Source organism: Epinephelus fuscoguttatus, linkage group LG22 (genome assembly GCF_011397635.1).
Source record: "Epinephelus fuscoguttatus linkage group LG22, E.fuscoguttatus.final_Chr_v1".
NCBI lineage: Eukaryota > Metazoa > Chordata > Actinopteri > Perciformes > Serranidae > Epinephelus > Epinephelus fuscoguttatus.
The window spans coordinates 3,620,953-3,645,523 of NC_064773.1; the positions used below are offsets into that span (position 1 = coordinate 3,620,953).

The 24,571-nt window shown below is 38.7% G+C and overlaps 1 protein-coding gene across 4 annotated transcripts in view; it reads right to left on the reverse strand.

Moving 5' to 3' along the window:
• Window positions 1–8,064: 8,064 nt before the first annotated feature.
• Window positions 8,065–24,571, reverse strand: part of phf21b (PHD finger protein 21B) — a 146,454-nt gene continuing 129,947 nt past the window's right edge. For 2 of the 4 annotated variants that reach the window (XM_049567032.1, XM_049567028.1), the window contains 11 exons: window positions 20,584–20,676; window positions 19,101–19,466; window positions 18,526–18,654; window positions 17,085–17,136; window positions 16,757–16,833; window positions 16,469–16,523; window positions 16,106–16,128; window positions 15,346–15,504; window positions 15,119–15,185; window positions 14,921–15,024; window positions 8,065–14,680 (listed from right to left, as the gene is read on the reverse strand). In XM_049567032.1, the coding sequence (XP_049422989.1) occupies window positions 14,393–14,680; window positions 14,921–15,024; window positions 15,119–15,185; window positions 15,346–15,504; window positions 16,106–16,128; window positions 16,469–16,523; window positions 16,757–16,833; window positions 17,085–17,136; window positions 18,526–18,654; window positions 19,101–19,466; window positions 20,584–20,676 (1,413 nt within the window). In that variant the 3' untranslated portion in view covers window positions 8,065–14,392. The remainder of the gene's footprint in view (window positions 14,681–14,920; window positions 15,025–15,118; window positions 15,186–15,345; window positions 15,505–16,105; window positions 16,129–16,468; window positions 16,524–16,756; window positions 16,834–17,084; window positions 17,137–18,525; window positions 18,655–19,100; window positions 19,467–20,583; window positions 20,677–24,571) is intronic. The other 2 variants (XM_049567031.1, XM_049567029.1) reach the window with 2 other exon arrangements.

The following is a 24,571-nucleotide window of genomic DNA, read 5'->3' on the forward strand; positions in this document are numbered from 1 at the left end:
AGACAAGTGATATTCTTGAATTCATCCAAGAGAGAAGGACAACTTTTCCACATCACCTCTTAAAGCCTTGTCATAGTCATGTCTTGTCAAGTTATGACATAAAGATGTCATGGTAAAGTATGTCATAAAATGTAATTAAAAAGCAATATAAATGGTTGTAAATTTTGTATGCAAATAATTTATATTGTAAATATGTAAATAATATTTTCATATTATATGGTGATTGTTTTAATACTTACCATACAATGTTGTGTTACATACTATACTATAACATTTTATCACGTTTTCATCACCAACAATACAACCACTATTTAATCAAATTTATGGACGACGTACAGTGACGTTTTCATGACATTTTGATCGGTTTGTGGATGACATACTTTACTGGAACATTTTTATCACATTTCGGACGACGTGCTATACTATGACATTTTTATCACATTTTGGACGACATACTATGACATTTTTTATGACTTTTTTATCACATTTCGGACGACATGCTATACTATGACTTTTTTATCACATTTTGGACGACATGCTATACTATGACATTTTTATCACATTTTGGACGACATGCTATACTATGACATTTTTATCACATTTTGGACGACATACTATGACATTTTTTATGACTTTTTTATCACATTTCGGACGACATGCTATACTATGACTTTTTTATCACATTTTTGACGACATGCTATACTATGACTTTTTTATCACATTTTGGACGACATACTATACTATGACTTTTTTTTATCACATTTTGGACGGCATACTATACTATGACATTTTTATCACATTTTGGACGACATGCTATACTATGACTTTTTTATCACATTTTGGACGGCATACTATACTATGACATTTTTATCACATTTTGGACGACATGCTATACTATGACATTTTTATCACATTTTGGACGACATACTATACTATGACTTTTTTTTATCACATTTTGGACGGCATACTATACTATGACATTTTTATCACATTTTGGACGACATGCTATACTATGACATTTTTATCACATTTTGGACGACATACTATGACATTTTTTATGACTTTTTTATCACATTTCGGACGACATGCTATACTATGACTTTTTTATCACATTTTGGACGACATGCTATACTATGACATTTTTTATCACATTTTTGAAGACATGCTATACTATGACATTTTCATCACAATTTTGAAGACATCCTATACCATGACGTTTTCATCACATTTTTGACGACATACTATACTATGACTTTTTATCACATTTTGACGGCATACTATACTATGACATTTTTATCACATTTTGGACGACATGCTATACTATGACATATTTATCACACTATGGACGACATACTATACCATGACTTTTTTTTATCACAATATGGACGCCATACTATACTATGACATTTTTATCACATTTTGGACGACATGCTATACTATGACATTTTTATCACATTTTGGACGACATACTATGACATTTTTTATGACTTTTTTATCACATTTCGGACGACATGCTATACTATGACTTTTTTATCACATTTTGGACGACATGCTATACTATGACTTTTTTATCACATTTTGGACGACATACTATACTATGACTTTTTTTTATCACATTTTGGACGGCATACTATACTATGACATTTTTATCACATTTTGGACGACATGCTATACTATGACTTTTTCATCACATTTCAGACGACGTGCTATACTATGACTTTTTCATCATATTTTGGACGACAATACTATGACATTTTTATCACATTTTAGACGACATGCTATACTATGACATTTTTATCACATTTTGGACGACATGCTATACTATGACATTTTTATCACATTTTGGACGACATACTATACTATGACATTTTTATCACATTTTGGACGACATGCTATACTATGACATTTTTATCACATTTTGGACGACATACTATACTATGACATTTTTATCACATTTTGGACGACATACTATACTATGACATTTTTATCACATTTTGGACGACATACTATATACTCTGACTTTTTTATATCACATTTTGGACGACATGCTATACTATGACGTTTTTATCACATTTTGGGCGACATGCTATACTATGATGTTTTTATCACATTTTGGACGACATGTTATACTATGACGTTTTTATCACATTTTGGACGACATGCTATACTATGACGTTTTTATCACATTTTGGGCGACATGTTATACTATGACGTTTTATCACATTTTGGACGACATACTATACTATGACGTTTTATCACATTTTGGACGACATGTTATACTATGACGTTTTATCACATTTTGGACGACATGCTATACTATGACATTTTTATCACATTTTGGACGACATGCTATACTATGACTTTTTTATCACATTTTGGACGACATACTATACTATGACTTTTTTTTATCACATTTTGGACGACATACTATACTATGACATTTTTATCACATTTTGGACGACGTGCTATACTATGACTTTTTCATCATATTTTGGACGACAATACTATGACATTTTTATCACATTTTAGACGACATACTATACTATGACTTTTTCATCACATTTTGGACGACGTGCTATACTATGACTTTTTCATCATATTTTGGACGACAATACTATGACATTTTTATCACATTTTAGACGACATACTATACTATGACTTTTTCATCACATTTTGGACGACGTGCTATACTATGACTTTTTCATCACATTTTGGACGACATGCTATACTATGACATTTTTATCACATTTTGGACGACATACTATGACATTTTTTATGACTTTTTTATCACATTTCGGACGACATGCTATACTATGACTTTTTTATCACATTTTGGACGACGTGCTATACTATGACTTTTTCATCACATTTTGGACGACGTGCTATACTATGACTTTTTCATCATATTTTGGACGACATGCTATACTATGACATTTTCATCACATTTTAGACGACATACTATACTATGACTTTTTCATCACATTTTGGACGACGTGCTATACTATGACTTTTTCATCACATTTTGGACGACATGCTATACTATGACTTTTTCATCACATTTTGGACGACGTGCTATACTATGACTTTTTCATCACATTTTGGACGACATGCTATACTATGACTTTTTCATCACATTTTGGACGACATACTATACTATGACTTTTTCATCACATTTTGGACGACATACTATACTATGACTTTTTCATATCATATTTTGGACGACATACTATACTATGACATTTTCATCACATTTTGGACGACGTACTATACTATGACTTTTTCATCACATTTTGGACGACATACTATACTATGACTTTTTCATCACATTTTGGACGACATGCTATACTATGACTTTTTCATCACATTTTGGACGACATACTATACTATGACATTTTCATCACATTTTGGACGACATGCTACACTGACATTTTTATCACATTTTGGACGACAATACTATGACATTTTTATCACATTTCGGACGACATGCTATACTATGACATTTTCATCACATTTTGGACGACATGCTATACTATGACATTTTTATCACATTTTGGACGACATGCTATACTATGACTTTTTCATCACATTTTGGACGACATGCTATACTATGACTTTTTCATCACATTTTAGACGACATACTATACTATGACATTTTCATCACATTTCGGACGACGTGCTATACTATGACATTTTCATCACATTTTGGACGACATGCTATACTATGACATTTTTATCACATTTTGGACGACATGCTATACTATGACATTTTTATCACATTTTGGACGACATGCTATACTATGACTTTTTCATCACATTTTGGACGACATACTATACTATGACTTTTTCATCACATTTTGGACGACGTGCTATACTATGACATTTTCATCATATTTTGGACGACAATACTATGACATTTTTATCACATTTCGGACGACATGCTATACTATGACATTTTCATCACATTTTGGACGACATGCTATACTATGACTTTTTCATCACATTTTGGACGACATGCTATACTATGACTTTTTCATCACATTTTGGACGACATGCTATACTATGACTTTTTCATCACATTTTAGACGACATACTATACTATGACATTTTCATCACATTTCGGACGACGTGCTATACTATGACATTTTCATCATATTTTGGACGACAATACTATGACATTTTTATCACATTTTGGACGACATACTATACTATGACATTTTTATCACATTTTGGACGACATGCTATACTATGACATTTTTTATGACATTTTTATCACATTTCGGACGACATGCTATACTATGACTTTTTTATCACATTTTGGACGACATGCTATACTATGACCTTTTCATCACATTTTGGACGACGTACTATACTATGACCTTTTCATCACATTTTGGACGACGTGCTATACTATGACCTTTTCATCACATTTTGGACGACATACTATACTATGACATTTTCATCACATTTTGGACGACATGCTATACTATGACCTTTTCATCACATTTTGGACGACATGCTATACTATGACCTTTTCATCACATTTTGGACGGCATACCATACTATGACATTTTTATCACATTTTGGACGACATACCATACTATGACCTTTTCATCACATTTTGGACGACATACCATACTATGACCTTTTCATCACATTTTGGACGGCATACCATACTATGACATTTTTATCACATTTTGGACGACATACCATACTATGACCTTTTCATCACATTTTGGACGACATACCATACTATGACATTTTTATCACATTTTGGACGACATACCATACTATGACCTTTTCATCACATTTTGGACGACATACTATACTATGACTTTTTCATCACATTTTGGACGACATGCTATACTATGACTTTTTCATCACATTTTGGACGACATACTATACTATGACGTTTTTAACACATTTTTGACGACATGCTTTACTATGACATTTTCACCACATTTCTGACAACATACTATACTATGACATTTTCATCACATTTCTGACAACATACTACACTATTATGTTTTCATCACATTTTGGACGACATGCTATACTATGACTTTTTCATCACATTTTGGACGACATACTATACTATGACATTTTCATCACATTTTGGACGACATACTATACTATGACATTTTCATCACATTTTGGACGACATACTATACTATGACTTTTTCATCACATTTTGGACGACATACTATACTATGACATTTTCATCACATTTTGGACGACATACTATACTATGACTTTTTCATCACATTTTGGACGACATGCTATACTATGACTTTTTCATCACATTTTGGACGACGTACTATACTATGACTTTTTCATCACATTTTGGACGACATACTATACTATGACTTTTTAATTCATTAGGGTCCGGACAGGTAAGCTGCCAGGACACTTTTGTAATCCTAGGTATTCTTCCTCTTCTTTCTTCTTCCGAGGAAATCATACTTCCCATGAGCGAAAACTCACCGAAATTTGTACAAAGGTCCAGTCTCATGCCAGATATCCTCAGCTGTAAACTCAAGCCAATAGTCCTGATGGTGGCGCTACAGCAAGCGTCTAAAGTTCAAAACTTTGAAAATTCATAACAAATCAACCATACGTGCTACAACTTCACAACTTTCATCAAACTGTAGCCCCAATACTGAAGAAACGTTTGTACATTTAAACCTATTAAAAATTATGAAGTTCATCACTGTTTTTTTCAAAAACTGTAAAACTTATTAAACCTATCTCCACCCACAAGTTTTGCTCAATTGACACCAAACTTGCTACAGAGCATCTTCAGACTGTCCTACACAAACTATGTTTCTCAGATTTTTGATTTATCAAAAATTGAGCCTACAGTGCATCAAAATGTTTGACTGTAAACGGTACTGTAAACATATACATGCAAATTCTTGCTAAATAAATCTTCAATGTTCATGAAAAAAAGACAAAATTCTAGAGTCATGGTAGATGATGTGTGGCACATTTCAGAATTTTATCTCAAAAACTGAATTTTTGACAGCATTTTGAATTTTGCTCTAATGTGAACAATTGGAGTCAATGTAAAAATGGCAATTTTAAACATCAGTTTTTCACTTATGGAGCAAATCAATCATTGTTACAAACAAATTACCAACATCTCCATGCTGTCTAGATGCAATATGTGTATTTTCAGATTTGTGTTTGGATAACTGAGTTTTTTACAGTGGTTTGAAATCTGCTTTTCCATGCATGGACGGCTGCTAAACCTGAACGTCTGGCTTAGTCAGTTTGTGAAGCTACACATGAATTGTCACTGACTAATTAGCTCAGTGAGATAGAAACTGATTCTTAGTCTCAGAGGTTGTGAGTTCAAGCCTCAGCTGATGCAAAAGGCAGATTGTGTTGCTAAATTCCTGAATGTCTTCCAGTTCTCCTGCTTGTTGCTCAGAATTGCCTAAAAATGCCTGGACCCAACCCATCGCTGCAGCAGCTATAATTATATCTTAGAATCTGATCAAGATAAGTTCTGAGCAAAACATTGTCCAGTGTAAACTTTTCTGTGAGGGACAAAATTGTGACTGGTTCCTCTTTACAAAAGCATAGTTTGCCAATTTAGTCCTCTAGTTTGCAGTTAACTAAAAATGACTAGTTTTTCTTACCTGGTTTCACCTGAATGCATAATAGATGTCCGAACAGGTAAAATTCATAAAAATAGAAAAGATTAGTGGTTTCCAACTGGTGGGTTGCAGCCCAAAAGTGGGTCGCGGGTCCATTCTGTATGGAACTCACGAATATGTCAAGGCAATGGCAAGGGTTTTTTGTTTGTTTGTTTGTTTTTGCTGTTTTTTGTTATGAGCTCTTCTTACTGGTTTAACGTTGCTTGAAAAATGTCACACCGTTCAGCACGCCTCAGGATTTAGCAACACTTACATTTCAAACCAAACAACACAGCAAGTGTCAAACAAATCTCTTTCAGAGTCCTTTTAAAGCCCAGTTCACCTCACCTGTTTCAACAGCCAATCAGCTTGTAGTGAAGTCCGCTGGTCAAATCAAAATGACCGCAGACAGCGTGTTTGCTTGCTGCGAGAGGTGCTCCTTCCCCGCTGAGCCGGCTGTTATATTACTGTGGCGTATTGATTATGAACACAGTCCATCTGATGCTGGTTTTGTTTCATCACTGTAGCCAGTATCTCACTATCACTATCCTCATTCAGATTTTAAGAAGCTACAAATTATATTCAGCCACAAAATAAGTCTGAAAAGCTGCAAATCAGAACGAAGTACAGAGAGTTGTTGACTAGAGATGATACGCCGTCTCATGGTGGTCACTTCCTGTCAGCGTTACAGATCAGAAGCACAGAGAGTTGTTGACTAGAGATGATACGCCGTCTCATGGTGGTCACTTCCTGTCAGCGTTACAGATCAGAAGCACAGAGAGTTGTTGACTAGAGATGATACGCCGTCTCATGGTGGTCACTTCCTGTCAGCGTTACAGATCAGAAGCACAGACAGTTGTTGACTAGAGATGATACGCCGTCTCATGGTGGTCACTTCCTGTCAATGTTACAGATCAGAAGCACAGAGAGTCGTTGACTAGAGATGATACGCCGTCTCATGGCGGTCACTTCCTGTCAACGTTACAGATCAGAAGCACAGAGAGTCGTTGACTAGAGATGATACGCCGTCTCATGGCGGTCACTTCCTGTCAACGTTACAGATCAGAAGCACAGAGAGTTGTTGACTAGAGATGATACGCCGTCTCATGGTGGTCACTTGGTGTGAACCAGCAGGTTTACAGTAGTTGCCTGTTACAACTCGTCTCGATGCTAATCTTTGGTCTGACCTGGGCATGTGAAACTTTTAATATCTCAAAATCTTTTTTGTAACTTAACTGTTCCTCATTTTGTTTTTAACATTTAATATTATGGTGAAACACTTAAAAATAATAGTGAAATAAAGACACACTGGTACTGTATCAGAATCTGAGGAGAAAAAAAACAACTGTCCATATTGTGATAATGTAGAATTATATTATTGGCACTTTGAAAAGAGACACTGGAGACAAACCGGTTTGTTCTTGAATTTTGTTTATTAATGATTCCATTTTTCGTAAGAACTTGGTACAAAAAAGTGAGACTACTCTTTAATCATTTACCAACTTCCATCAATCAACTTTTTAATGCATCATAAAGAAGAAAAAACTACATTGGCATATTTAAGACAAACACTTTCCTATACACACTATCCACTGGACAGTCCCCTTATTAATGACAAAGAAAAAACTTCTACTTCAACAGCCAACAGACATTTTAATTTCCATCTAAACGTGTCGTCGTCATCACCTCATCGCCTCCTCATGGCAAAATAATACATCGAACGTTGCAAGCTAGAAGTCAGAATGCAGAACTGGCAAACAATAGAAAATCCAATGTTCTGTTTTCTTTTCTCTTTTTTTGCTCCTTGATAAAAGAATATAAAAATGTTCTAACTTTTTTTTCTTATTTGTTCAAATGTTGTGTCGTGTATTAAAATAGATCTGTTTAAGCACTGCACAGTTTCTCCCGGAGAAGATTTCTAGAAACGGATGAGGAGGTTTGGGAATGGTGGATGCTTTTGTTTGTTTTTTTTTAAATTCTTTTTAAACATTTTCTTAGGGTTTGAAGGGCGGAGTATCGACGCGGCATGAAGCACTGATATGGTTTCCATCTTGGAGTCTGGTCACAGTCCTGCAGCTCTCAGGTGAGGACTCGATATGCATCACATGGTACATTCTGAGAGATTTCACGTCTCCACACTGATCATAATGTATTCGGTTATAAAGGCAAGTCAGGTACAATGTTAATGCATATCTGCTGTTTATCGCACAGATACAGAGCCTGGAGAGTGTCGGGTGAATGTTTCCTCTGCTGATTAAGGTGAGTTGTGTGCTCAGTTTAATTCTTTTGAGTCGTTAAAAGATTCAAAATTTTGATACTAACTTTTTATGAATTTGGTAAAATCTGTTGGATCCTTAAAAGCTCTTATGTTGTAAAAAAAAAAATAGGGTGTTTTCCCCGCAGTGTTTTTAAATGGAGGCAGCCTGCCTCACCTGAAATAAAGACCACCTCTGCTAACATCAGAAAAAATCTTTAATGACACAAAATATTCTTTTGGTTAATCTTTGACGCAGAAAATGCCACACTAAACACTGAGTGCTACTAAGTGATCATGATATGAGATGCGTTGGGATTTAGGTGGCTGACTGCCTCGGGTAAACACTTTCCTCAGGGTGTTTGGTGCGTGCTCAGTTTAATTCTTTTTGAGTCGTTAAAAGCTCCAAAGTTGATGCTAAATTTATACAAACTTGATAAAACCTGTTGGATTGTTTAAAGCTTTTACGTTGTAAAAATGATCCTGTCAATATGTTGCGTTTTTAAATGGAGGCAGCCTGCCTCGCCTGAAATAAAGACCACCTCTGCTGACATCATAAAAAATGTACTTGTTTACTTGTTACCACTGAATAAATCCAATAGTTGAATTAAATGTAAAGAACTGAACTTTTTTTTTTTTACTTTCTGACTTAAGTTTTTTCCCTGGGGAAAATATTAATTGGAGGCGGTCAGCCCACCCCAGATCATGACGCGCCTCATCTCTTAACAGTCTGCAAGTTCATGGCACACTTTTGTCATTTGCTGTGTGAGATACAATTTCTGCTCTTTTCCCTCTCATGGTAAATGTTTTATTTCATAAATGTTATTTTATTCTTTTTTGATGATAAAAGCAAACAGGGTGTCTTCATTTCAGGCGAGGCAGTTCAACTCTGCTGCGAAAAGCTCTGAGGGAACATCTATGGAAACTAAATCAGTACTTTGAGGGGACATTCGGAAAGCTTCCCTCCCCACACTGACCAGGCTCTATATTCTGATAAAGCGCATTATATAAATATGATTTAAAACATAACATGTGCATTTGGCTCAGTGTTGAGTGACAGCGGGAACAGAACTTTGTGTACTGTGTTTTCACACTGCGTGCAAATTGAGTTTTGAGTTCACCGTGTTCGGACACAAAGACTACGATCGCTTCAGAAATACAACAACAAAAAAAGTTTCTCAGCAGTTTTCTGAACAAACAAAACGACTTGTCTGGTGATTTGACGTCACTGCTCGCTGTGTGAAAACACAGATCACAGTTGCAAAATTTGTAATTTTAGAAAAAGTATTTTAGTTCTGTGTACCTTTAAATCCAAAGTATTTTCTGAAAAACAAGCAGACACTGGTTCCAGCCTCTTGAATGTGAATATTTCATTTCTGTTGTCATAGTAAACTCACATTTTTAACTACTGAAAGATATCAGCTCAGGCTTTGGGAAACTGTTTGTTTTAATTAATTTCTTTTAGATTTAACCACTTTACAAAAAAAAAAAAAAAAAAAAAGATCAAAAAGTTGCTGATTAGGCCTTATTTATTTATATATTTACTTACTTACTTACTTACCATAAAACTTTAATTAGTAGCCTAGTCTGTTTTAATTGAAGTTTTACAATATTAATTTTAAGGCTCAAGAAATTGAAGCTGGATTTTTTGCTTGTTTTAAGGGCTGAATTAAAATGAAAAATTCTTTGGCTAAAAAGGTACACGGACGTACAAAAGTCTGCACACTGGGGCCTTTTGTATTTCTTCAATAGTATTAAAATATGTTTCTTTTGAGGGTAAAATCATGTTGTGGATCTGTTCTGATGCCATATTGCTCGTCTTTTATCCTCCTTTCCTTTTTCTCTGTGAGTCAGACTTGCTCGCTGCCACTGAAGCCACAGATGCACCAGTATATATTAAATTTTTTGTGCCGTACAGACGATGCTTCTCCATCAGTAAGGATGTCTTCAGTATCTTGGATACGTCAGAGACCAAACTCAGGTGACCTGGATATGATTAAAACTTAAATAAAACCACCTCTTCTCTGTTTAAACTTCACAAATTCCCTCTTTTCTTTCGATAAAGGCATTTTTTTCTCTCTGGATCATTTAAACCATTTGTTCATGTTTGTGCATTAACAGCAGAGAGCTGCACCTCGACTGTACAGTTTGATAAATAAATTAAAAAATGGACTAAATCTATGTTTTAACACTTAAACTGAACCTTTCTGGACCAGCAGGAAGACTAGCGAGACAAATGGACGGAGCAGGACAGGATGTCGCCGTCCTGGTTCGATTCTCAGCTCATCTGTACTGAGACACCAGGAGGACGCCATTGCTGTCCTCCGAGTCCACCGACAGTCAAAAAGTGTTGCTGCAGTTTGACACAGTTGTCCCATTTCTGATTGACTGGTGTCTATAAAATGACGCAACAAAGACGAAAACCCTGGATTTGAAACGATTTGTACTTGAGGCAGTGTTCATCTGTCAGATTAACAGGCTCGTCACCGTTAAAACGTTCATAAAACACGAGAGTAAAAAAAGCTCCAACGCAATAATAAAATATAAAATAGGCAGGGAGAGAAAAAAAGAAAGCACTATAGACATTATTGATGATCCCAGTACAAAAACAAAGAAAAAAGTTTTTGGCATATTTTCTATACTGGTTTAAAGGGGGAAGGGACTGAATGGATGCATCACACATCGACTCTGACGTGTTCGAGTGCAGCTGTGAACAAACAACACTTTCGTCCCTTCTTCTGTTTAACCCTTTGTTTTCTGTCACTCTTAACATACCAAGGATATTACTGTCATGTCATGTTGTTGAGGTGCAGAAACAAAAGTGACCTGAAACCTGTTTTAGACCCAATCACAACTTAATTATTTCATTTTGGACATTGACGGTTACAAAATTAAAAGGTTCTGTATGTAACTTTCAGTAAATCCCTCTGAGGCCCGCAAGCGCCAGAGCCACCTGGGCAACAGTGACAACAAAAGACTGATGACATCATGTTGACAGAAGGCTGGAAAATACATAAAAATCATATTTAGAATAACGTTTCTATCTGCAGTGTTCCCATATTTCATTCGCACTTTTGGCTCCATGATACTAAGTAGCTAACTGTTTGCAAATGACTTTATTAGCTAACGTTACAAGCAACCAACTGCAGACCCATGTAGAGTAACCAACTAACTAGCTAGCTAACCTTAGCTCAGGTTACAGTTAGCTCCTTTGACGCCCCTGCATTGCACTAGGCTAGCAGAAAGCGTTTTGTACCGTTGTTAGCTAAATCAACAAAGTTTGTCATAATACTTAAGTTAGTATCATGGATCACGTTAGCTGGGGAAGCAAATTGGCAAGCTAACAAACTAACATTCACTCAGATCGCATTTTGCTAGCAAAGATGTTAGCAAGCATGCAAGCTAAGGTTAGCCAGCTAGCTGTAACTAAGCTACATTGTATTAATTGGTTGCTGCATAACGTTAGCTGATTAGGTAATTTGTTAATGGCAAGATCATTAATTTACCAGCATAAACAGCCCTGGAGTCTAAATGAATGAAATGATGTTAATCACTACAGACAGCATTTTGCTACATTAGCTAGCTAGCAATTTGTCCGCGATAGCAAGCAAGCAACATTAGCTAACAATAGCCAACTAAATCCACAATATTGCAAAACATTTCACTTGTCAGCGCTTCCTGTAACTTTAGCATTTACTTTTTAGCATGAGGAGGAGATGGAATTATGATACGGGGCCCTGAATTTAATGGATTTACTGTTTATCAGACGACAAATGAGACAAGAATTGGCTAGCTAGCACAGCCTCACGCCTCACCACTAGGACACTAATTCCCCGGGAGGAGAGCGGGCAGCAGCTCGGAGCTTAGCTGGATTCACAGCTGTCTGGTAGCAGCGCGGGGTCTAATCCACGTAACTGCAGCGAGACAAAGTTAGCTGACCGGCGGGATTCAAGGCAGCACGGGATCAGACCCCTGGTGCTTAGGCACTCAATATTGCTCTGACCAACTTTGAGTAGCAACAGGATGCTAAATGAAAGTTCACCTCTGTGAAGCCACTGCTGGGTATACAATGGAAACAACACCTGCGGACTCGTGCGTTGTAGTGGGTGTCTGTCGTTAGCAGACTCCATTTCTTAGCTAACGTTAGCTACTATTGCACACTGTTAGCACTGTAACAGAGCTAAAAAGAGGCAAGACACATTCAGGAATGCGCATAGTGTCACATCCTTCAGATTTTCCCAGTAAATTCAGCCCTTGGTCACTCACTGGCATTAAAAAACAATACATGTGAAAAGTTACGTACAGAAACTGTATCCCGAATTATATAAAACTGCTTTTGACTTGTTTACCTTTTCTAATATTTTGGATTCTTGCAGAGAAAACACTAACACTTACGGCAGCCAAATTTCAATAAAATTAATTTCCAAATTAGTTTCTTTGGATCCATATTATTAACTGTTTTTATTATCACTATAATTCGTTTTTATTTTTAAGTTCAGCTTTACATATCTCTGTGACAAACGTGATATCATGTAATGTTTTACATTTTCAGACCACGTTCGTTTCTGCAGCTTCATAAAATAAAAAGAAACATCGTAATGTTTAGCGTCATCTTTTTGTTTGTGTTGGTGAGAAACAGAAAACAAACAGTTAAACGTACAGAGACTCACCCTTGTTTTTAAGATGTGTGACTTCAGTAAAAACCAAAAAACCTGCGATGATAATAATAGTAATAATAATAATAATAATAATAATAATAATAATAATAATAATACAACATATGTACAGTGATCCCCTTGAATACTCCAAACTTACATTTATCAACAGGCATCAGCATGAAAATACTAAAATCTCCACTAGAAATGCTAATTTCTGTAGTTTTATCTTAAATACTTTTTTCTTTGACTTTAACTCTATTAATACTGAAAAAAAGTTATTCTCTGTTTTTGTTTGAAGGCTCGTATGCGTTTACATACACGATGAAAACATTTTCCTGAATTATTATGGCAAAAAACATTGTTCATAGGAGAATGAGAACAAACATCTACTCAGATATATCAATATACAGTCCTTTCACTTCCATCGATCCTTTGTTTTCTGTAACTACGACTAACTCTACTGTTCTCTCTCACTATATGCAGAACAATAATTATACCTGTGTTTAAAAAAGGGAAATATCTTTTGGGCCGCGCGCAGGAACTCCTGTCGTGTTCCCACGGCGGCACTGTAATCTAACTTTTTGTAATAAATACATTAAGGCCAAGAACATTAATAAATAGAAAATAACTTAAAAAAAGAAATCTCGTAAGCACTGTAGGTGTTGGGTTTTTAAAAAATACTTGAATCGTGGAGGATAGAGGCTCTTTTTTCTCAGTTTTTGTGGCTTTTTTCAGCTCTCGGAGAAGAAAAGATGGTTAAGATATTATTCAGACAAAAAAAAGAAATCATCACCGCCCTCGACGTTCGGGTAAAAAGTCGGAGCACCTGGGAGCGGGCGGGGCTAGTTGTTGGTGTCATCCTGGCTGTGGGCGTGGCTCTTCTGCTGCAGGGGCGTGGCCGAGGGGCCCGGGGTGGCGGTGGCGGCGGCAACAACAGCGGCGGCGGTGCTGGTGGGTTTGATCCAGGACTGGGAGAGCAGTGAGGCGGCGGCGATGGTGGCGGTGGTCGTCATGGTGACCTGGATGAGCTGGTCGCGTTGGATCAACCTGATGAGAGCTTTGAGGCGTTCGAGCGAGGCCTGAGTGTCTCTCTGCTGCCCCAACAGTCTCTCCCTCAGGTCCATACACTGCTGCGGACACACAGGAAACAACACAGTCAACTTCCTGTCAGCAGAAACAGGCCTGCGTCAATATAAATCAGTTTGATTTATTAGAACTTTTGTTTTTGCAGGATGTGACAAGGTGCACAAAAATGTTACTCTCAGTCTGAAAGTAATGTTGGCTGTCTTGAATCACGGCGGCCCTGTAAACAAAGTCTTCACATTATAACAATGCTTCTGAGTGCGTGTGTGTGTGTGTGTTGTTTTTACTTTGAGTGTGTCGTTGAGCTTCTTGTCTTGTTCTTCCAGGTGAGCGCACTCTTTCTTCAGCTCGTTGTTTCGTCTCAGCAGCCGTCGCTTCTCCTCCTGCCTCACTGCTCACACACACACACACACACACACACACACACTTCATCAGTACAGGTATGAACAACACACACACTCACAGAGAATTCAGCTGGTTCTTACCTGTCTTGTGTGTAACGTAGGACTGAACAAAGTTCTGCGGCCACGACATGTTTTCTTTGTTCAGAACCTGAAGACCAGAAAGAGGTCGATTCATTAAAAAACACAGATTAATTATGTGTTTAAATGAATAAATGTTGCTGCAAAGAAGCTCCATATTCTAAAACGTGGTGGCTTCACACATCTTCAACAGAAGAGGTTTTGGGTGAGCGGTACGCTGCAGGTCGTACCTTCTTCTGGCACTTGGGGCAGTACCAGGGTCCTCTGGGTGGAGTTTTGAGCGGCGGGTGGAGGCAGTTGGGGTGGAAGGCTCTGGGGCAGTTGTGGCAGGGCTGCAGCTCGCCGTCCTCCTTACAGACGGCACAGTGGTCGTCATGCTCCAAGTCCTCCTGATATGACACACACCACAGGGTCACACTCGGCTCTTTACATGTCGCCACAGAGTTGACGAGTAACATCACCTTTAAACTAAGATTTTACAACGTTAAAGACTCAGTTTGTTTTATTAAAAGCTAAGAATAAAAGGCCTCAGTGTTCAGTAAATGGATTGATGACTTGATGACAGGAACATAAAAGCTGTATGAGGTGAAGAGCAGCTGTGAGATGACACCATTTACTCTCACGTTTGATAAAATAACACAGAGTCACTGTGTTTCCGACAAGTGTTTGGAAATAATTTTAAGTTTTGAGCTGAGCTTAAATAAAGATGTTCAAAAATTAACGATCTGACAAACAAGCAGTTCTGACTCCTGAAATTAAAACAGTATCTTCTTGTGATTCTTCTGGCAGGTTGTTGTTAATCTGAATCATCTGAAGCCTCAAAATTACCTTGTGTTTAACGAGAAAGAAAAAATAAGAAATGTATTTTCTCTCCACATCTGTTGATTGTCTCTTAACTACAAACTGTCTTAAAAGCTTCCATTTGATTTCTGCACGCACACACACACACAGACGTAATAGGGGTGTGACATCATCAGTCATGTGACCTACCTTCCAGCAGAAATCCTCAGAGTCTAGCATGTAAATGAAGCAGAGCAGAGGTTAGTGGCCACACACACAGAGACACACAGGTGAGAGGTGGAGCCATGCAGCAGGACATCAGTCAGTGGTTAGCTTAGCTTAGTTTAGTTTAGCTTAGCTTATCTTAGCTTAGCATAAAGACAGGAAGCAGAGGGAAACTGCTAGCCTGCCTCTGTCCAAAGTTCACACACCTTGAAGGCTTTAAATAAAGATGTTAATATACATTCAGTTCAGCCCTGAAAGCTGATGCTGACTTTACATGAGCTGGTGTGTTTGGTGTTTGTGCTTCATCAGTTTGTGTTTAGTTTGTTCAGTGACTGTGTGTGTTTTTACCTCGTGCTGAGAGGAAGAGCGAGCTGTTCAGGTAATGTGACGCCAGACGTTTACGCTGCAAACAAACAAGAAGCAAACAAGAGATTCTGAATCCAAAAACCTGAGACACAAAATGCACTAAATATAAAAACACCTAAATTTCCAGTAAAAATAAAACAGTTCAGTTAATCAAAGAGCCTCGACTCCACCTGTGAGGGTCTAACCAACGTCACTGCTGTTTGTTAACTTGGTTAAATTTGATTCAATCTTAAATCAGACGATATTTAAGAATGAGAGAAGTTTCCTGACCTCTGGTTCAAAGAGGCCGCTGTAGGCCGGGTTGGCTGTGCTTCGTCTCTTCCTCTCCTGTCGCTTCGTCTGGATTTCTGTTCCAAACAAAAACGCACTTTTTATAAAACATCTTCAGGTCACAGAAAGAAACGTTTCATTGTTTGTAGGAATGAAGCAGACGGACCACTCATCATGAATCTAACTCTCAGTCTTTATAGAGCTTTAAAAGGTTCTATCTTCGCTTTCGTCTGTCATCACTCAAAATTTATTTCACATGTATTTAACAACGAAATCTGCTCTCAGATCAGTGGAGACACTCAAAGACGATGAAGTGAAGTGAACTCACCCTCCAGGTGTTCTGTGGTAACGAGGCCGAGGGCGACCATGAAGGCGATTTTCTGCAACACACACACACAGAAGATGTTAATGAAGAGGAAGAAGAAGAGGAGGTGAAGAGTTTCAGGCTCTCAGCGTCTGATTCAAGAGTTCCTCACTGAAGAGAAAATATTCACGCCGATCTGCAGCTGAGCTCCTCTTCACACAGGTGACATTTAATATCACAGAGATAAAGAGACGCTCAAGATGAGAGATGTGACTGAGCGTCTGCTGTCACTGATCGATTCATCAAGTTAGATGCTTTAAAACTTTGTTTATTTTGTGGCTTTTTTTCTGGGAACCAATATTTGTCTTAACAGCAGATCATTTAATTCCCCTTTGACAGTTTTGGCTGAAGCCTTTTAATTGTTGAAATACTTTTTTTAAATGAACATTTTCAGATATTTCACAGTTAATTCTCTGCAGCGACGTCGCAGGACTCAACAGCTGTGTGTTGGATCCAAGATTACGGATCACAATCGACCCTGACACATGAAGACAACAATCACCTGTTGGTCAATGTCGCCCGTCGGTGAGCGCCTGTTGCCCTAGTTTTTTGCGACATTATGTCTCACAGCGTTGGCCCTTGTCAGTATTTTTTTCAGCCGATTCAGCATGTTATATTGGCATTGATCGGAAGATCCTGTCGGTGAATGAATACACTCTGATTGGCAGTTCAGCTCAGCACAAGAGAAGAGAAAAGAAAGTGAGGAAAGTAAACAAAAAACTACAGTCAAGAGAGCGTGCGACCAAAACAACATTGTTACATGAGGTAAGATTCATTTTTTAGCCACTGAGCTCATTAACAGAAACAGTTTGTAGTTATTTACTGTAAACTGGCACGTGATGAATATTTTTTCTTCTTTCCACATCAGATTGTGTTGTTTATGTAGCAACTGGCTAACGAGCGTCGTGAATACATCCTGTTGGTTTTCCTTGTTTAATAGCGATTACAGACTACAGGAGCGTGCTGGTACATGCTGCTTCTTCGTTGGCTGTAGTCTTTGTGGTGCGTTCAAATGCAACACTCCCTGATCACACTTTTTTCCTACTTATCATTACATTAATTTAACTTTTTAAGAGATGATTACAGGAAAAAACTGTTAAGAAATCTTGCGAGAAATCTTGATTTTCTTTTTCTTTTTTTTCATTACATAACTTAACGTTTAGCCAAATGTAGACACAGAAGACAGGCGACGTGAGGCGACGCATCAGTCAAGCTCCGTCGTTAATACTTTGATGTTGGTTTGGTGTTTGTGCCTAATGATGATGTTACAGCTGTTTAATCAAACTGAAACTTTGTTTTGTGCAAAATAATTCTGAAGATAAACTAATTAATTAAAAAATGTGTTAAAACGACAGTTTGTATTTGGACATGAGTCATAAACTTCTGCTGTAGTTTAATTTCTCACCTCGGGGTCCTCGTCTTTCTTCTGGGAGGGGGACTTAGGAGCGGGTGGGGCCTCCTGTGACGGGAGGTCAGCCTGGGCCCCCGGGGACCCCTCAGTGCTGCTGGGGGCCTGTGGCTGGATTATTATCACCTGGTAACACAAACGTACAGAGAGCACGTTAGAGTGAAACACTGGAGCTGCAGACAGGATGAGACAGTTATCATTTAATTTCAGTTATTAAACACTGATCACACTTTTTTCCTTCTTATCATTATATTAATTTAACTTTTTGAGAGATGATTAAAAGAAAAAAATGATGCTAAGAAATCTTGTGAGAAACATTTCTTGATTTTTTTTAAATTAAATTTCATAACGTTTAACCAAATGTAGATGAGTTTAATTTTGTAGACAGAATCAGAAATATTGAAATTAATCAGATCAACAAACAAGAAGACAAATTTTATGATGAATTTTATCTTGAAAGAAAAATTTAAAAAAATCTGAACTGAATCTTAAAATCCATCCAAAGTGTCAGAATAAATAAGTGTATCGTTATATAAATATAAGTATCAGTTGGTGTTGGTGGAGACACCAGCCTTGTTGTCAGCGCTGAAGAGCAGTGGCTGCACCTTGACGGCCTCGCTGACGGCTGACACCCCGTTGCCGGTGGCGGGGGAGGCGGCGATGATGGCGTACGCCACGCCAGGCCCTGCAGAGGCGTGCTGAGCGGGGCCACCAGAGTCTGGGGCTCCCGACGGGCCGTGTGGCGGGGCCGGGGGCGACGAGGCGTCGCTCTGGCCATTGGGCTGGTGGTCGGGGCTGAAGGTGCTGTTGGCGGTGGGCAGGGTGGGGCCCTGGCTCTTGGGACTGACCACGGCGGTGGCCCTCTGCAGGCTGAGAGGCTGCAGCTCCTGACAGGGACTGTGGGGGAGGCTGTCGGGGATCTGGGTCTTTGGCCTGACCTGGAGGAAGAACACAGAGGAAGAGCGCTGTTAAACACAGACAGGTGGAGAAGTACAAGTCTGCAGACACAACAGGAAGTGGAACAATTTTTATTTTAAGTCAAATAAAAACCTCCCGATTGATTAAAAACATCATATTTGACTCTAATAAAAGATGTTTCACTTGTTGTTTCAGTGATAGATCAGAAAAAAAAAAACTGAACTCAACATGTCATCACACACACTGACGTACACACTCGAGGTCACATCATCCAGACGTGAGCAGACTACTGATGCTTCCTGTCGTCCAATCAGAGGACAGAGTGGACCCCTGAGTGGAGTCATTACAGCAGATATCTGTCCTCACACTGTGAATATCACTGACTCATATTGAAGACCATCTCTGCTGTTTCACTCTGAGACTGAGTGTGTTTGTGCTGCCACCTGGTGGCTGTCTGACGACACTGCAGCTACAAATATCAGCAGACGACTGTTTTTAAAGCTTTTAGTCTCTTTAGTTGCTTCTAATTATTTTTTTTAACATGACACAAACTATTGTGATCATCTGTTTATAGTTTAAGACATTTATTGAGCAACAATGCAATTTTTTGAGGGATTCTCAGGTGTGTTTTCTGCTTGTCTCTGTGTCTCAGTGAACTGAGTATCTTTTAGTTTTAGACTGTTGATCGGACAGTATTTTTCACATTTCATTTCAAAAACATGAATTTTACAGATTTCTTATTGTTAATTTCTATTTTATATTACGACTTCTGCAGCACTTGTTAATTTTTTATTTTACTGTGTTTATTGTAATGCACCAACACACAAAGACAAATTCCTTTTATGTGAAAACCTACTTGATGATAAACCTGATTCTGATTTATGAAATCTGAATTAAGTGTTATTTAAATATTTAATTATTTAAAATATTTAACTTTCTTTTTTTTACCTCGCTATTAGTAAATAGCAAAGACCAGTAAAGTCGTCTCTGTCTGACAGTTGAGTTTTCTGAGGTGGAATGAATAATTACAGCCTCACAGAGAGAAGGTGCAACATCAATGTTTGTATCTCCACAAACTGTAATGACCTCAGTAAACATGCTGCGTCCCTGAGTTGTAACCAGGTGCTGAGAAGTTACCTGAGGTAGCACAGTGGCTGCTTGTCCTGCCAGCCGGTGCAGGGAGCTGACTTGAGGCACCTTGATGGGCACAGCTGTGAGAGTTCCCAGCATCTGAAACACACACAAACGCAACACTTAGATAAATCATCAGTGAACGCACCATATTCTACCATTTTATACAAACAGGAAATAACTCATTTAAGCTTCTTAAACTCATAGATCAGTTGTGTTTCTGAAAATAGAGAAAAACGCAGATCTGACGTTTTAAAGTTTCTTTTTTTTGTCCGGCGCTCAAACACAGAGACGTTGTGTTTACTACAGTGTGAGAAAAAACAGCCCTGAGAAATGACTGTCACGATTAACACATAACCAAAACAGTAGCTGATTAACATTCCCACAATGCACTGCAGGGTGTCTTTCAGTCTGTGGGAGACGGGAGACTCTCTGAGGTATTTAAAGCCCTGGACGCCAGTGTGGGAGCTGTGAATCACAAACCAGTCAAACCAGTGGAAACAGAACAAACAGAAAACAGGATGATGACGCAGCAGTGCACTTGGGAGGGGGTTGATTAAATATAATCAAATTTCAGTTGTTGTAGTAACCACCACAGACCACAAGGGGAGCCCCTGACAGACCACACATACAGTAGAGGACCAGACACCAACTGCATGCTGGGAAATCCACATTTATCATGGAGGAAACAGAGATATCAAGGAAAGAATAACAGGGAAACATCTTAAAGAAAACAGTTCCCAATCCAAATTAAGTTTATGGAGTTGAGATATGTTCGTCATATTCATGATGGCTACCTCACATATCAAGCGTCCATTTTGGATTTCTGGTGTGTCCTCCAGTGGAACAGTGACACAAGTAGTACAAAGTCAAACATGTGAAGAGTTGCTTTTACAGCTCAGCCAGATGTCTGCATGAACGTGTGGTTAAAAGCAAATATATCCTGATGTTTAAATGTCTCATTTAATGAAAGTGTCTTTTACTTCTTTAAAGATTCTTTAAATGACGAAACCTGCAGCGAGAACAAACAGAATCATCTCAAACAAGATGACAGAAACTCGTCTTCTGTTGGTTTTAGTAAAATAAAGTCAGGAGCTTTAATACAAGTCTTGCTCAGACAGATTTTTTACAGTGTGGAGGATTTCCTCTGAGAGACGACGCAGCGCTTCACATCCCAGAATAACAGCCAGCTGTAATGAGACTCTCCACCTTCACCATTAAATCACAGTCAGCTGATGAAACCAGGTGACACTAACGCTGCTTTAATCTGGTTCAACCTCGCAGAGTCTTAATTAAACCTGGAGTGTGAAGCTCTCGTTAGTCAGAGGACGGGTCTTTTTTCCTGCAGTAAAAACAACCGAAACAACGACGAGTTTCAGTTTAACTTAAACAATATTTAAGTAAATTAAACAATATCTTTAAAATAAAATAATTAAATGAGTTGTAATGAGGATAAATGTATTCCTGTGTTTGAGCTGCAGCTGTTGAAGGTTTCTGTGCTCTCGGATGTTTCCTGCGCTCAGGTTCAGACCGTAGATCAGCTGACATCAACTGTAGCTTCAGTCAAGGTCAAACCGGCGCTGACGTTAACGGCTGACCGACACATAAACTACGGTGCAGCGTGGAGGACAAACTACAGCAGAGAAAGTGATGGAAATACTCGTCAGAGAAAAAGATGAGATTATTTTTCATGTGTGTTTTGGATTGATGGATTCTTTATTAATCCCAGAGAAAATGTTTCTGTTACAGCTCAGAGCAAAAAAAATACACAATATAAAAAACCCATTTAACACAAGTGGGAAATATTTAATAGTTCTTGTCGTTCTCTTATTTATCGTGTGTGTATTTTGGGAGCTGGATGGCAGCTGCAGGTGTAAATAAAATAAAGTTGTACTGAATTGATTCGGAGGACTCAATAACTCACATAAAACTTTAGAAATCATTTCCTCCTGCGTGCTGTTTTTCTCATACTGATGCTGTCAGAACTCAACATGCACTTTAACTCACTGGCCTTTAACTTCAGCTGCTGTGTTTCCTCTGAAGCCTGCAGTTGTCTCCTGTCTCTCTCTGCAGAGTTTACTGTCTCTGTGTGAATCGCCGACAGCGAGTGATTTTTGTTTTTACGAGATTTTTGTTTTGTGTCTCTGCTCCGTGACACTTTGTTTTAACTGTGTTGTGTTTAAGGACACAGAGAAACACAGTTAAAGTGAGTTAAAATGTGATTTACCTGCTTAAACAGCATTGTTTCAGTCCAATAATAACTTTATGTATCTGTATTAGTTCATGAATAAAGATGCTCAGTCTCATTTGTCTTGTTATAAATGTTGTAAATGTCGACAGAGAAACAGAAAAATGTTTTAAGTAACATCACTGTGTCATCTCTGATGCTGAGTCTGTGATTGGCCGACACTTCCTGTCAATCCAAACTGAACCTGGACCAGTTAAACCAGTAACGATAACAATCTCCTCCATGTTTCCTCTCAGCTGCTCGTCTCCAACAGAAAAGAAATCAGAAGCAAAGTTTCCTCCTCCTCCTCCCCCCTCTGGATCACAGCTCAGCCCCCTCCCCTCCTTTCTTCTTCTGTGAAAATCCCTTCGTTCCATTGTATTGTGCTGCAGAGCAGCTCGGAGACGAGGAGGAGGAGGAGGAGGAGGAGGAGGAGGAGGCCCAGGCCTGTTCCCATGGCAACTACAGAGATGAAAATTCTTGCAGTGCAAGGGCTTTCATTTTCGTAATTGCTTCCTCTTTTCTCCAAACCTAAGCACCTTCTCTTTAGGGGGCCTCCTCCTCCCCCTCCTCCTCCTCTTCCTCCTCTCCTCCGGTGTGAGTAGTGAACACAACCTTGGATCACTGATTTCCTGCTTCTTTTTTTTAATGATTTCTTTTTCCAAATACCAAAGTCAATACTGTCGCTGAGACAGATGACAGCTCTGCAGCAACACTAACAATCCTCCTCCTCCATCTTCCTCACCCCAGGTCTCACAAACCTGCTTTGATAAACCAGAAGTGTACAGAGTGTGTACATGTGTTGTACAGTACGTCAGTGAAGAAATTATACAGCTGCTGAAATGTTTTCCTCCTCTGATGAAACTAGGCTAACAGTTTCCCTCCACTCCAATTCTTTGTGCTAACTCTGATCACATTACACAACTGACTGTCTTCTAATGAATCTTGAAGTTGTGGTTACCACATTACATGAGTGATTGTCAGCAAGGTGTCACACATTACAAGAGATTTCACCTGGAGGAATCCCCGACAAGTCTGTCAACAAACACACGAGAGGAGTGATACATTTATACAGGCAAGTCTACGTGTCTGTAGCCCTTTTAGACAGGAGTTGTGCAAATTTGCAGGAAAGCCCAATCAGTCTTTTTTCAGCATTGGCAGTATAAAAACAAAATCGGGGAGTGCAGCAAAATGCTGCCTACCTACTTCTGTTTATACAGAATGTGCCTTTTTCGGGGTAATGGGGGGCGTGAGCAAGTAACAAAACGTGTAGCTCAGCGTGTGACGTAAACAGTGACGTGGGAGGGAAGCCGCGGCTGGTCAGTCCTTCGGAGATTCTCTCGTAAGTCGGCCCGTCCTTCACCGTCCCTGTCATCTGACGGTTAATGGCCTCTTCGTTTGCGAGGACAAGGAGGGCGCACAATTCCTTGTCTCCCCAGTTGCTCATCTTTACAGTGTCTGTCAGGTTTGTGTTTCCCTCTTGCTACTAGCTGCTCGCTAATTCCTGCTATCAGCTGTTTCCTGTTTATCCACCACCAGTAGGTCACACGTGCAGTGTCATCAACAGCTCCTCCCGTTGTGGAAGGCCGCCTCGGTCTGTTTGAACTTTAAAGGTTCCGCCAATATGTCTACCCTACGAGGCGGAAAATTGGGCACCTCGGATCAACTCGTCAATCCTGCTCTGTGTGTCTCGCAGCTTGCCGGCAAAATGGCCTAACATTCACGGAATATCTGGCAGTGTGAAAGGGGCTAGTTCCTCCTAAAATG